The 15,677-nt window shown below is 42.0% G+C and overlaps 1 protein-coding gene and 1 pseudogene across 1 annotated transcript in view; one reads left to right on the top strand and one right to left on the bottom strand.

Moving 5' to 3' along the window:
- Positions 1–3,280: 3,280 nt before the first annotated feature.
- Positions 3,281–3,390, top strand: LOC138388190 (U2 spliceosomal RNA; annotated as a pseudogene).
- A 4,899-nt stretch (positions 3,391–8,289) lies between these two features.
- The window catches only part of PECR (peroxisomal trans-2-enoyl-CoA reductase), a 28,195-nt gene continuing 20,807 nt past the window's right edge, over positions 8,290–15,677 (bottom strand). The window contains exons 7-8 of the mRNA XM_069467417.1: positions 12,492–12,603; positions 8,290–8,899 (exon numbers count right to left, since the gene is read on the bottom strand). Coding sequence (XP_069323518.1) covers positions 8,814–8,899; positions 12,492–12,603 — 198 coding nt within the window. The 3' untranslated portion in view covers positions 8,290–8,813. The remainder of the gene's footprint in view (positions 8,900–12,491; positions 12,604–15,677) is intronic.

The raw sequence follows: 15,677 nt of genomic DNA, 5'->3' as shown, positions 1-15,677 counted from the left end.
AGTAAACTTTGATTGCACAAGGCCAGTCAGGTAGAACTATTCGTATTTAAAATCAAGCTTCCAGCCAGGTGTGCTGGCTCACACTTGTTATCCCAGAATTTTGGGAGACTGAGGCAGGAATATTACTTGAAACCAAGAGTTGAGACTAGCCTCAGCAACATAGTGAGATCCTGTCTCTACAAAAAATTTTAAAAATCAGCTGAATGTGGTGGTTCATGCCTGTATTCCCAGGTACTCGGAAGGCTGAGCTGGGAGGGTCGCTTAAGCCTAGGAGTTTGAGGCTGCACTGAGCTATGATCATGACACTGCACTCCAGCCTGGGCAACCGAGCGAGACTCTATCTAAAAAAAAAAAAACAGCTTTCTTATTCAAGTAGTAGATACCAAATAGATAACCAAATTATGCAAAATCGTAATTTAAATGAGGGAGATAATTTCTGTCTACAAGAATATTTTCCTCCAAAAGGAGTTTGAAGTGTTGGGATTCATACACCCTTAAAAATTTGTTGAAATGATGTGAGATTTCATGGACTCCAAAAGAATTACCTGTTTGAAAAAGCACACTCCAGGCCAGGTGTGGTGGCTCACCCCTGTAATCCTAACACTTTGGGAGGCCAAGGCAGGAGGATTGTTTGAGGTCAGGAGTTCGAGACCAGCCTGAGCAAGAGCAAGACCCCCACCTCTACAAAAATAAAAAAATTAACTGAGCTTAGTGGTGCACCTGTAGGCCCAGCTACTTGAGAGGCTGAGGCAGGAGGATTGCTCGGGCCTAGGAGTTTGAGGTTGCAGTGAGCCATAATGATGACACTGCACTCTAGCCCAGGTGACAAAGCAAGTCTCTGTCTAAAAAAAAAAAAAAAAAAAGCACACTCCAATCAATTAAAAAATACCTGGTGAAAATTATTCATCTCTTATTGGTAAAATTAAAATTTGAAGAATTGCATATGAATATTTTGCTTTAATGTGTTTGGTGTTTGATGACAGAAAGACAAAATAATAGTGTGAACATATTTGTTGGAAGCTAAAAATCATGTGAATTAAACTATATTTAAACAAATAATGGTCTGCCAACACCATTCCACCACTAGTACCCAGCAGAGTTTCCATTTGATCTTTCTAGACATATCTGACATTTTTCTAGTAACTGTGTATCTAATTCTATTTTATCTTAATATACTCTAGATATTTTCTCAAACATACTTGGATTTGGGGATTTTGAATTTGGATAGCATTAAGGTAATGCATATTTGAATTTTTCTTGCTATTTGAGAAACTAGAATTCTACCTTAGGGTTGTCTATAATTACAATAAGGATCATACACTTAAAAATGGTTAAAATGGCAGATCTTATGTTATATTAATTATACCACAATTTAAACAATGAAAAAATATGGATCTATCTTTCTATCTATCAGAGACAGACAGAGACACACAGTTCTGATATTTTTCCCCCACCGGAATATAGAACTAAGTGCAGACCAATCAACCTATGCAAATATGTGATCAGAGCACTTACAAATAGCAATTTCAATATAAATACTAGTATAATCAAAAGGACATGTTATTAATACATTCCTAATAAATAATTTCTCTTTAAAATAAAAGGATGAGAGCAGCACGATGGAAGAGGATGTAAAGAAGCATTGAGGCTGCTGAGTTAGGGCAGCAAAGGCAAATTGATAAAGACCAGGTGGGAGAGTCAACAAACTCCCACTGCCTCCAGGCTGGCCTGAGGGCTTGTAGACTGGAAACTGAGACTTGCTAGCCCTCTCTCTACAGTTCCCAAAATTGGAGGATGCTAAGTCATGCTCACAAGCTCCCCAGAAACTGCCATACACGCTCTAGACTTACACAAAGCTCCCAGACTAGCTGAAAATGCCTATAGGCCAGGCCAACCCAGTATTTTCCTTCAGGCAAAGCTGCCCTACAAATCAAAATTTTAGATTTCTTTTTGACATGCATTCAGAGGAAAGGGAGATGGTTTAATGAATTCACCTCTGAGAGTCTGATGCATCCTTCTAAAAAGAGGGATGTACATGCCAAGCAAACCAAACATTTTTAGTGTGTGGATGGGGCATGTCTCTTATGGCCATGGTAGGTGTGCGTGCTAATGGTGGCCACGTGGCTTTTGTATGCTACCATGGTGACTCAGTCTCCCACAGACAGCCACATTTTTGTGTTCCCGTTAATATTTTCAATCAGATTAAAATTACTACTTGCTATGAAATGACAGGTTAAAAGGTTAAAATTTTGGAATTTGCTCTAAAATACAAATCAAATGGGAGAACTAGACAAACAAATTTGGAAAAATATAGATACTTGTCAAAGCTGGGTGATGGGAACTATTATTATACTATTCTCTTTACTCCAGTGTGCATTTGAAAAGCTCTATTAAAATTTTTTTTAACTACCCAGTACCTGGGTACTCGTCTGTCTCTCTCACTATATTGCAGTGGTCCCAGGCTCTGAAGTGAAACTCCTTTTGTTCCAATCCCTCCTGCCATCTGCGATCTTGAACAAGTTATCTGACCTGTTTGTGCCAGTTTCCTCAATCATAAAATGCTGGTAACATTGGAACCTACCCTACAAGGTTTCTGTAAGGTTCAAATGAGATAATATATGCAAAGTACGTAGCAGTATCTGGCGTATAGCAGTCACTTAATAAATGCAAGCTATTGTTATCCATCATGTTTTGATTGTGTAATTTGACTTTGTGGGCAATTTATTTCTGCTCTCCAATTTGAACACACAAACCCACCAAGAGGCCCATTCTCTCTCTCTCACACACACACACACACACACACACACTCTTACTTTGCCTGTTCATCAAAATGTCTGCTTTGTATCTCACTGAAATCTCTGTCTTTAATTTCATTCTTCCAAGTAAAACGGTAACAACTAATTAGAAAGAACTGGGTAAAGGCATCCACTTTCCCCAATTCATATCCATACCAACCTCCCTGCCCTCCACAATCAATCCCATTAATCCCAAACCCAGATTCGATGCCAGGTAAGTCTTCTCCCCGGAAGTTTCATCTGCCGTAGAGACTCCTACTATAAGATCTTTGTCCTTCTCTTCAGCTTTTACTATAAACTCAAATTGAACCTCTTTATTTCTTTGTATTTTGGAATTTTTAAAACCACCAAGGATTGTTAAACGGCTTCGGTAAAACCAGAAATAGGCTGTTCCTCTCTTTTTAGTTCCTCTGAAAACAGGAAGCCAAAGAAATCTAACAAAATAACCTACAGTATACAGCTTTTTTTCCAAAAGGTTAACATTAATCTCTTCTCAGCCTTTTGGCTAAGATCAAGTGTAGTATCTGTTCTTATCAGTTTAATATCTATATATGTCCTCTACCCAGAAGGTTAAAACTACAGAGTAAGAAATTCTGACTTACATCTACTCTGAATCACTTATAGAAAAGGCTCTTTTTAAAAATCTTTGCTATTTAAGTCCATGATAATTATTCACATTTGAAAAAGCTGACTGTGTTGAGTCATATTTAGAACTACAAACTCTGACTAAACTTGTGACTTAGTCTAGGCAAATGAAAATAGAAGCCGAATGGTCCAAAATATTCAAGAGAAACAAAGAATATTGTTTTTAATTTGCTGATTTGTTTGAGTTTTTCCCAAATTTACCAACTGAATATAATTTCCCTAGTCAAAGCATAAGAACTCAGGTACATCAACACAACCAAATAACTGGACTCTGTTTACTCAGCTGTCCGAATGGTAATGCTGACGAACCCAGCCTGGGACACTGACCGGCCAGGGGCACATGGAGTCTCTCCAGGTCAAGGGGCAATAGTTTTGCACCACCAAATCCATATTCCATTTGGGACCTGGTCCTCTACGCCCTCTGTCACACTCATGAATACCCAAAAACTACTACAGGCTCATGCAAACTCCCTCCTGTTTCACCCCAATAACCATTACATGTATATAAAGCTATATAAATACCAACTAACTCTTCCCTATGTTATCCCCAACCAAGTAATTAATGAGTCCATTTTTATTTTATACTTTTTATTTGAGGAAATTCTAAACTTACCCAAAGGTAGAGAGAATAATAGAATTAACCATGTAACATGTTATCTATCACCAGCTTAAACAATTACTGATGCTGCAGATCTCCCTTCACCTACCTCAGCCTCCCCTCCCTTTGTTTTAAGCTGGAATATTTTAGAGTAAACCCCAGACATCAACATTTCTTCTCTAATGGGTAAGAACATCAAAATAACAATAATAATAATAAATGCCACACCATTATCACACCTAAGAAAATGACCAACCAGTAATTCTGTATTCAAATTCCTCAGCTGTCTTAAAGCCCTCACAGAGCAAGTCAGTGGTAAAAGCTGGAATCCGAACCTAGGCAACTGGACTCCAGTGGACTCTAAAATCTTTTATTCGTGGAAAGAGAGAGTCCAACAAGAGCTCTGCAGGAATGGACAGAAAAGGGCAAAAAAAGCACAGACAGGATGCAAGGAAGCCATAAGCAGAAAGGTTAGTAACCTCAGCAAAGGGTGGCCCTCAGTCAAGAAGGGAGTTTCAAGATGCTTCCTTTTAGGGAACTGACAACCTCAAGGAAAGCAAGTTTGGAGGCTACCGACAGGGACAGGTGGCAGGCCTACCTGGACCACAGGAGTGAGGAGACCCCCAGGAAGGCAGCGCAGATGCTGATGGCACCAGGACTTGGCAGGTCCTACAATCCAACTCACACCAGGCAGAGTGCAGGTGTGCCTCTCACCTGACCCAGCCACGGCTACTCGAAAGCTGGCACTAAGCAACAGAGGGCCTTGGTTACCATACAAATCAGTATGGTCCACAGACGAGATTCAAAGTATCCTGGAGATCTGGGCTGTCTGAAAACAAGGGCTAAATAATCGCTAGCTTTTGATCTAGTAAACCTTTCTTGAATATGATCTTAGAGTAGTCCTGCTATGATAGTTGGTCTTATTTCAACAGATAGCTCCTTTGGTGAAATGACTCTCTGTAAACAGGGAGTGCAGAAGAAATACTAAGAGAAGAAATTAAAGCTCAAGTTGAAGCTTTGCAGCCAGGCTTTGGAATTCCAAGGAGGCACTGCCCAGACAGGCCGATGTTCCACAATTAAGTACAAAGTGGCACTCCTTGGAGCCAAGCCCCTGGCTAGTGTTAAAAATAAACGGGGTCAGTGGTGAAGTTTTATAGCTACAGAATAGCCAAGTGGCAGCCATGAAAATGCACCCCTTAGACCTCCTGCTATGGGGAGCGTAACTGACTGGCTGCCAGCCCCAGCTGCTGCCCTCTGGATTTACCCAGGCCTTCCCCCTCCCAGCCAAGGGGGCCTGTTCCTGTAGGACAAGGGCTGCTTCAATGGGTGACTTTGGCTTGAGGACTTCCCGTCAGCCTGGCCCACACATTCTCGTACTGTGCTGCAGGCTGAGATTTCTCCTATCCAACCCTGCTTCCTTCCCTCTCTCCTTCACAGCTGTCAGAACTTCATTAGAGCAGCATTCGGGGGCGGCCCCGTAAGCAGAAAACCTTTCTAGTGAACAGCCTGCAAACAGTGCAACTGGTGTCAACAGTGGAAAGAAAAGCAGCCTGAGGTGAGAATATATACAGATTCCTGAACGGTGGTCAACGGCCTGGTTGCTTGGCCGGGAAACCGGGTCTGGGGTGGAGGCCTACGGGAGGACCTAGGGGAGTGGGCACAAAGTGTCATTTTTGTCTTACACGTTAATGCCCCCAGAGAGCATCGCTCATGGAAGAGGAGCAGAACAGCCAAGCAGACAGGAGGACTCAGCTGATGACGTTGGCTGGCCAGCCCAGAACTGGTGCGACAGGCACACCAGCTCTGACTCCCACTGACCCCGGGCCTCTGAGCGTCCAGCCTGTCTGCAACACAGACCAGTGCTGAGCCCTGCCGTGGCACTGCTCTTTAAGGAGACCAACGGGCCGCAGGAGGGCAAGTCCGCAAGCGGGCGGGTTCTACATGTTTTGCTTCTCAGCTCCGTGAAAATGCATCTGGGCTCTTTAAGTCGGCTTCCCTGGGCCAGCTGGCCCTGAGGCTTCGTCAGTAGAGGGCGCTGGAGAGACGTCGCAGGAGGAAGAGGTCTTTGCCTCCCGCCGGGTGCGGCGCCGGCCCCTCCCCAACGCCGGCCTGCAGCACCCGCTGCCCGGCCCTTCCCTGGCGTAGTGTTACGGCAGGGGCCTCTGGTGAGACACCTCCCTATGCAGTTTTCCCCAGCACTCTCGAGGGCACATTTCTAGCAAGTTCCACCAACAGAGCACTACAGCGACTTCTCTGCCAACCAGTGAGCCCCAGCCGTGGCTTCCCGACTAGGTCTGGGTGTCAGCCCCAGGAGGGCTCTTCCTTGGGCTCTCCAGTAGTGCCGGCTGCTCCCGCATCCGCTATTCTCACAGTCTTTAAAGTTCTCTTCACTTCTTACTAGCCACACCCTCGTCACTCCAATCCCGTGTAACAGTCAATAATTCTTTATATGACATTTTCCCTGTTCAAATTATGTGGTATCTGTGATACTCCTCCTAGCGACAGACACCTATTTCAGATAAGATTTTGCCTTTTCTGCCTGCAGGGACTCAGACACCACCACTACCTGGGGGCTTATAGAAAGCCTGATCCCCAGGCAGGATTGCCACGCGACAGGGCATCCAACCAGGGGACCCACTTCCCGGTGAAGGAGAGGCGAGGTAGGTCCCTGATGGTGGAACCACTGATTGTATCACACACCGCACCATCCACAGGCACAGCTGAGGGGCCAGGATGGAGCACCATTTTTCAGGATGCGTGTCCCCAGTAGGTTTGGGAACATGTCTGGGAACCAGTGGGTGAAATCAGGAGTAGCCCAACTTTCCATCACTCCCAATGATCCACTGTGGGATTCAAAGGAACAGCAGCACTGGAAATCTGGTCCCAAAGACTATTGCCACGGGACATGGCAAAGTCCCATAGCTACAAACTACGACTGATGCCAGGGTGCTTTGGACTCCATTTGTCTAGGCACCAGCAGAAGGACATAGGGCTACTTTTACACAGTGGGACAATGAGGAACACAGGTGGAACCCAGCTGACCCACTGAGTGCCTCTGGGCACTCCCTTAGGCCACTCTAACTATAAATGCACACAGACAGCAACCCTGGCCTGTGAAGGCTGAGAAGCTTCCTGCCAGGTCCTCCCTCCTCTCTCTTTTACCCATGTCAGCTTTGCAGCACAGTCTGAAAGCCATCGGTGCCGTCCCAGGCTCCCTGCCTTCCCCTCCAGAGGCATATTCCCCAGCGAGTCTCGTGCACATCTTATGACATCTTGGCATCTGCTTCTCAGAGGACCTGAACTAACATAAGCCACGAACCAAAAGATCAGTGTGTGGGTGAGGGATAACATCCACAAGGGTCGTCTTTTATTAACAGACTCTATTAACACGAACAATTATAGAATTGTTTCGTTTTCCTCCAGATGTCTTTTTCTTCCTGTTATTCTCCTTGGGCACCATGGCCTTATGCTTCGTGGCACTTAGTACATATGGGAATTTTAAATTTATGGATGTGGTTTGATTCATGGTTGGCCCGCAAGCATGCGCATGCTCTCTCACTCTCGATTGTAAACTCAAGGAGGCAAGATCCATGTGTATTTTTTTTTTTTCACACCACTGCATGTCTGACTCCTAGAATAATGATAAGAACATAGTAGGATCTCAAAATAATGAGTTGTGTGAATGATTAAGTCTATTCAGGAACAGTCACTCGATAGCAAAATTTACTAAGTGTAGTAACACAAGAATATTATTGACATGACACTGGTATGATGTATACAAAAGTCCTGGAGCCTAGACTTAGGATTTTAGAATACAGATAATGATCACTGCCCAGTGATAGTTTAAGAAGTTCTAATAAGCAGTTGTAGCTAAGTCTAGCGCTATGCAGGGCAGGCTCCATGTCTAAATCGGAAATAAACAGATGTCAACACTGTGGAGACTTAAGGTGAGTGTCACCATCAGGAAAGGGGAAACAGCTACTTCTCAGTCATTTGAAAGAGGTTCAATTGATCGAGTCAAAAATGAACACATGCAATTTGTTAGTGGCATTTCATAAATAAGGGACTAACTGCCAGACAGTATCAAATGAGGGCAGAATACTGAACCCTAAAATATTTGCGTAAAATTTAATTTTAATTCTGTTTTTGTATACAAAAGGAGATACATGGAGGAAAAGGAATACTTTTGGATAGGAAATCAAGACACAAATCAAACATTCCAAAAAAATAAAAAACTCCACAACATATAACTTTATTTTTCTTTGAATTAAGAGAGGTTATACAAATTTGACTTCAAGAACAAAACAAATTACACATCAACAATTGCCATAAGGCTTTATTGAACCAAAAGTATTTGCCACCAAAGGGAAGTCACTGTATAATCCTAGCTGTACTAATCACAATTATACCACAATTTAGATTTACTTTTACCTTTACAATTAAATAATAAAACCTTCTGGTAGCTCATGATCCACTTAATTATTGATTTCAAATTATTTCATTTTTCAAATACCTTTCTTAGAAATAAAAAGTAAAATCATTTAAATATGTTAAATTCTGTTACTTAAAATTTTTTTTAAATCATAGGTTATAAAGACATTGGTTGAGACATAAAAGTGCATTTATTTCAGGAATGATTTTTCCCTAGATATCGTTGTAACATTAAAAAAGCAGAAATTTTTTTTCCATACAAATTATAAGCTCTTAAAAAGTACAGAAGTGCATTCTCAAGATGTTAAGGCACTCAGGGATAAAGGACACCTGGTTTCCTGAGCTTAGAGCTTAGCTCTGTGCTTAAGAGACTCCTTCATCTTTTTGACAACAGTGAGGTCCCCTACGCCCTCTGGCCAGTTGTCATGATCTGTAAAATAAGTGGAGATCCTGTGTCACTTGCCCATCTGTTAACCTCATTTTGTCCTCTTAGTTTCCACCAAACCCACTTGTCATTGTCCCTGGTTCACCCATTTTCTCAGCACACAAAAAAGAAATCCTTTGGACGATTGTTTGAGAGAAGATCTGGATTTGAATCCCAGGTCAGCCATTCACTAGCTTCCCTGAATCTGGGGACATTACTCTTCCTGAGCCTCAGTTTTCTCTTCTATGAAAGGATCTGACAACATCTATCTACCTTTTAAAATTGTGAGCGTTAAAAGTGACACCGTAAGTACAGTGCTTGGCATACTGTAGATACTCAATAGTGTCTCCTTAATAATAATTTTAAAATAAAGTGCTTACTTTGTACCAGGCACTGAAAGTTTCCTCCTCAGCATCCGGTCCCCCATCTCCTCCTTCCAACAGCCTCTGTTTCCATTTGAGGATCTACAAGTTTCTGGGGAACCCTGGCCCCAGGGCTTGGGCATGCAAGCTAAGCTAAGTCAGTCGTGCACTATATTTCCCTGGCTGTGGGTGTTAGTTGAGGATGGACATTGGCATAACCTGGTCTAAAACAGAGTGGATCTCAGAATTTTGTTAGAATTTCTGGAACAAAGTCCTTCGTCTCTTTCTCTCCCTCTGTCTAGCTGGAACAAAGAAGTATGCGGCCCTAGGAGCAGCAGGCAGCCATCCTGCAACCTGGAGAGCCAGCCTTAAGAAAAAGCCAACACTGTGGAAGTAGGTTTTTGCAGAAGCAAGAGGGGAAAAATCACTGAGCTATGAGAAAATCTATTTTTCAGTTACCTGAGCCAGTACCTTCCTTTACTGGTTAGGCTAGTTTGAGTTGGGACGAAAAGCATCCTATTTGACATAGGGCTTTAAATGTGCATTATCTAATTTAATCCTCCCAACAGCTCTATGATATAAATACTATTGTGTGTCCCCACATTACAGAAAAGAGAGCTTTATAGAAATTAACTTTCCCAAGATCATACAGCTAACAAGGGTAGAGCCAGGTTTCCATCCCAGGCACTCTTGCTTTGGACCTGGCAATCTTAAAGAAAATACCACGCTGAAAGGCTGAATACTCCCACCCATTATCTGGGGGAGAGCATATTCTTAAAAAATAGATATAGTTGCTTTCCTCAAAAACTTAAAAATATATATTTTATACTGATTAAAAAAAAAACAGCATTAGAAGTACAAAAGAAAATCATTTCACAGGAAGCCTGGTGAAGCAGATGTTTGGAATTTGTTTCCTTTTCTAAAGAAAAACCAACACAACCCACCATAACAAATACTGATTCAACTCTACTAGTAAGAGAAGTGGAAAGCTTCTCTCCCCCCACACACTGCTTTGAATCCTTTCAGAAAACAACATTGCATAGCCATGTAGGTATTCCTGTCTCTCTCACTGAGATCTTTAAAACTATAGTATCTTATGCACATCACCACACTGATGTTATTAGTAAAGAACTATAGATGGGAGGGAAAAAGAATAAGTAAAATTAAAGTTCTACTGTGATATTGTAAAATATATATTTGGTCTTTGACCCTGTTTGGTGGCATACAACTCCTAAAATCCTTAGACTCTCCAAAGTAATGTATTTTTGTATGCTGACGATTGACTGATGGCTGGCAGCCCCTAGGTAGCTTTGCCATGGGGGCTGGTCACCAGAAAGACCAAGGTATGATTAGAGGGTTGGGACGTCATCCCCCCCCTACCTCCAGGAAGGGGAGAAAGGATGAAGGTTAAGTTGATTAACAATGGCCAATGGTTTATTTAATCAGTGGTGCCTATGTAATGAGGCCTCCATAAAAATCCAAGAGGACTGGGTTCTGAGAGCTTCCAGATGGCTAAACACATGGGGATTACTGGAGGGTGGTGAGCTGGGGAGGGCATGGAAGCTCCGTGCCCCTTCTCACATGCCTTGCTCTAGGCATCTCTTCATCTGTATCCTTTGTATATCCTTTATAATAAACTGATAAACCTAAGTGTTTCCCTGAGTTCTGTGATCTGCTCTGGCAAATTAATGGAACCCAAAGAGGGAGTTGAAGCTGGTTGGTCAGAAGTTCCAGAGGCCTGGACTTGTGACTGGTGTCTGGGGGGCAAGGGGGCAGTTCTTATGGGACAGAGCCATCACCTGTGGGATCTGATGCTATCTCCAGGTATTAGTAGATAGCGTGGGAGCTGAATTATAGGGCATCTAGCTGGCGTCTGCTGCAGAACTGCTTGTTTGTTTGGTGTGTGGGGGAAAATCCCCATACCTTTGTTCACAGAAGTTTTCTGTGCTGATGGTTGTTGTGATAGGAGAGCAGAGAGTAAACAGTTGGAGGTTTTTCCCCTTCTCAGAGATACCAATCATTTATTAATGTAAAAAAAGGTCTTAAACCTGTAGGTTGAACCTCGGTCCCTGATAAGAAATTCAAATGCACCTGGGTTACATAAATCTTATGTCAATTTGCTAATAGCCACTTAGTCAATTATCTTCAGCAAGAGAATTTTATATCCTTCCCTTTCCTTTCTTCTTCTTCTTCTTTTTTTTTTTTTTTTTTGAGACAGAGTCTCACTCTCTTGCCTGGGTAGAGTGCCGTGGCATCAGCCAAGCTCACAGCAACCTCAAACTCCTGGGCTCAAGCGATCCTCCTGCCTCAGCCTCCCAGATAGCTGGGACTACAGGCATGTGTGCCCATTCTCAGCTAATTTTTTTCTATTTTTAGTTGTTTGGCTAATTTCTTTCTATTTTTAGTAGAGATGGGGTCTTGCTCTTGCTCAGGCTGGTCTCGAACTCCTGAGCTCAAGCCATCTTCCTGCTTCGGCCTCCCAGAGTGCTAGGATTACAGGCGTGAGCTACCGCGCCCTGCCTACTTTTCTACATTCTTGGAATGATTGAGAGTTTTTAGCTTGGACATACATTTTTACTTCTGTGAATTGTTTTGTCATTTATAAAATTGGGATATTGGACTATCTGATTTTTTAGGACCCTTCCAACTCCAAAGTTCTATGGTCTAGTCATGAGATACATACACATGCACTCACACACTGACATCTATCTGTAATATTAGTATTTGTTGGAACTTATACAACTACTGTTTTTTGTACATCAAAAATGATAAATACAGCAATTTCATGTGGATTCTTTCAACATATATCCCAAAGAGATTGCAAAATAGCACCATAACTCCCCTCCCCACCTAGCAGGTCTGATTCTTCTGCTCAGATATGTAAGCCACTTTTTAGAGGAATAAAAATGAATTAAACCTTAACAATATAGCAGCCTCTTACCTCGTTTCTCTCTCCTTCTTGTACATATACACTCATGCTGAGAATATTTTCCAGGGTTCAAATTCTACCAACCTATGCATGCATAAAACCTTTTTAGCTATACAAAGCTAAGTTTTATAATAAAGATATTTAGATATTTTCTGTGATTAGGAACATTTCCTTTAAAAATCATATCATGAATATAAAAGCATTTTGCACATTTTAATGTTCTATAGGAAAAACTACTTAAGAAATTTTGAATACCTGAACATGAAAAAACATAAAGCCAGTGACCACTCATTCCTTCACTGCTCACCTGGTATCTCATATGAATGACTGTAGAGAGACTGGCCCCCATCCACATCCACCAACTGTCCAGTGATAAAGGAAGCTGCAGGAGACAGCAGGAAGCACACCAGGGAGGAGATCTGGAAGCAGAAACCCACATGTGCATACATAAAAGCAAATCCTCCCCACTTCTAGCTGTTTCGCATTCCCTAATAAACACATCTTAAAGCACATGACTGTAACATGAATCCTACAGTGTGTGTGCACCATAATCTGACACAACATCCTTTATCTACCTGAGCATCATTGAAATCAGGTAAATGAATAAAATAGGGAAAAGGTGGCAAGACATGAAGGAGCCTTAGATTGTGTCAGACAAGCTATACCATGTGAAGAAGCCAAAAGTGAGCTCAGTGCCTCATCTCTGCTTTCCCATTTCAAACAATTCAGTTCCTTCATCTTTCATTGTCCACCACAACCCCATTTTCCATCACTACCACATGCCTGTTATGAAATGGTCAATGTGTCTGTGCAGCGACAAATTGGCATTCTGGTTTGTTCAGTCTCTGCTCCTGTCAGGCCAAAAGCCCAGCAACACACACCACAAGAGGTCTCTACAACGGGAATTACTGCATCCCCTAAAAATTCAGATACTGAATTGATGAGTTCAGCAACATCTACTCCCAAAACCAAGTGGAAAGAAATTATTTCACTGACTGTAAAGGAACTCTTATCTGAGGTTGTTGGCAGAAGCAGAGTTTTCCAAAGGGTGATGATCCTAAACACCTGCATTAGAATCCCTAGGGAAGCTTACTGAAACTCCAGATGTCTAGATCCTTCTAGGATCATAGGAATTGTAAAATCTGGGGTGGAGCCCTAGAATCTGCAATTTTAAAAGGCCCCCAGGCAGAGCCAGGACGGGGGTGAGGCAAAGGAGGTGCCTAGGGTGCAAGATTTAAGGAGGTCTTCACTCTCAGGTTTGCAGAGTCACCCCTGAGAGTGAGCACGTCCTCAAATTTTGTGCCCACACCTTGCTAGCTTCATTCCAGTCCTGGCCCTACACAAACCACTTACTTTTGTGTTTATAGGACTATGGCTCTTTGAGACTCTGAGAGCCTGGAGGGCAGCCACAGCCTTCTCCCAAGCAGATTGCAGAGAATTGCACTAAAATGAGGCCGCTAGCCATATGAGCCTACTAAAACACTTCCAGCACGGCTGGTCCAAATTGAGATGTGCTGTAAGTGCACACACACCAGATTTGGAAGACTTAGTATGGAAAAACGAATGTAAAATATCTTATTTATAATTTTTATGTTGATTACATGTTGAAATGGTGATGTTTTGGAAATACTGGGTTAAGTCAAATATATTATTAAAATTAATTTCACCTCTTTTTACTTTTCTTAATGTGGCTCTTAGAAAGTTTAAAACTACATTAGTAGCTATTATTATATTTCTATTAGACAGACCTGGTATGGAACTAATAATTTAAAAGTCCCCACATTGCTGGGAAAAGGGAGATTGTACTGAGCCATGGTAAAAAGTAACCATCAAAGCTGGTTTAAACCTGTTTAATCAATCAGTAACAACTCACTCTGTGAGCATGCTTTGTTAAAGTCAGCCAGGAAGAGACTCACTCCAATCAACTCATTTCTGAAACAGCAGCCCAACGACCACCATCTGACCCAGGTAACCATGACCTCCAATAGTCTGCAAATCCCAGTAAACCACATTCCCTCCCAGAAAACAAAAAAGATCAGTGGTCGGCTCTTTTTAGAGAGACTATGCCTCCATGCCTCCTCCTTATTTAAATATGCAATAAATTCAGCTTTGTGCTGAATTTTGTTTCAAATATTGAGTGATGTTTATGCTAACCACTGTCAAAAGACAGTGTTTGGCATAAAATAAGCACTTAATAAATGTTTACAGAATGAAGGAATCTTTATGTAGCCCTTCCCCCAAAATGAGATATTGCATCACTCAGCTCCTAATATAGTGTTTTACCCACAGATTAGGCACTCATTAACAATACTCAATTGACTTGAACCTTGAACCTAGGCAGTTCTTTTTGAAACTACAGCTACATTCTGATGCTCCTGACTCTCCCTCCAGGGACTGTCACTTCAGAGAAGGCAACTCACTCCTAAGTAGGCAGCCAATGGCCTGGTGTGAAAGTTCTGCCCACCTATAGACTCTAAGACACATCAGGCAGGGGCCAAAACTCTCTTCTGATTCTGATCTCACTGTAGCCACCATTCTCTCTCCTGCCCGTCACAACCAAACTCTGTGCAGGAACTGCTTATGTCAGCATTTGACAAAGCCTGGTAGGCCAAATGCTGGGCATCCCCAAGATCTTTTCAGGGGATTTGCAAGATCAAAAACACTAAGTTCTTATCTGTCTTTTTCACTGTGTTTGTTGATATTGGTACTGATGGTACTAGAGAAATGATGGGAAAAATTGCTGGAGCCTTGGCAGGAATCACAGCAGGAACACAAAACTGTATTAGTAGTCACTATGCTAGCAAGTCATCATATTCTTCCCTGGCAAGTACCCCTGAGGGGGGAAACAGCCAGTTTCGCTTTAGAATGTCCTTGATGATGCGGCAAAAAATATTAATTGTATTAAATCTCGACCATGGAGTTCACATCCTTTTACTATTTTGTGTGATGTAATGAGAAATCTACACATAAAGCTCTTCTGATGCGTGAAGTGTAATTGGTGTCTCAAAGAAAGCAATGTGCCACTGACGGCAGAACTGAACTTTTTTCATGAATACCATGTTTTACTGGAAAGAATTACTGACAAACTACAGTTATTCATACTTAGGTATCTGGGACACCTTTTTTTCAAAAACAAAATGAGACTGCCACTTCAAAGAAAAACAACTAACAGTATTTGTTGTTAATGATCATATTTGAGCTTTCAAGTGAAAATTAGAATTTTGGAAAGCTTGCACCTGTCACCGTGAGACTCAATGACTTTTCTGAAGATGTCAGTGGAGATATTAACAAATGTGATCTTTCAGTATTGTGTAATGAATTGTATGCCAATATTCAGAAGATCTGCATAACTCAGGGAACAAATAATTTCTAAAAGAACAATGCCTGATGTTACAAAATCATGTATGGGTGAAAGATCCAGTTAAAGTGTGAGAAAGATTTTAATGTAACAGAGTACAGAAAGTTCACTGCCATGGGATTCCATATCGCAGGC

Source organism: Eulemur rufifrons, chromosome 1 (assembly GCF_041146395.1).
Source record: "Eulemur rufifrons isolate Redbay chromosome 1, OSU_ERuf_1, whole genome shotgun sequence".
Taxonomy (NCBI): domain Eukaryota; kingdom Metazoa; phylum Chordata; class Mammalia; order Primates; family Lemuridae; genus Eulemur; species Eulemur rufifrons.
The sequence above is the reverse complement of the archived record's forward strand: the minus strand, read 5'-3'. Positions and strand labels throughout refer to the sequence as shown.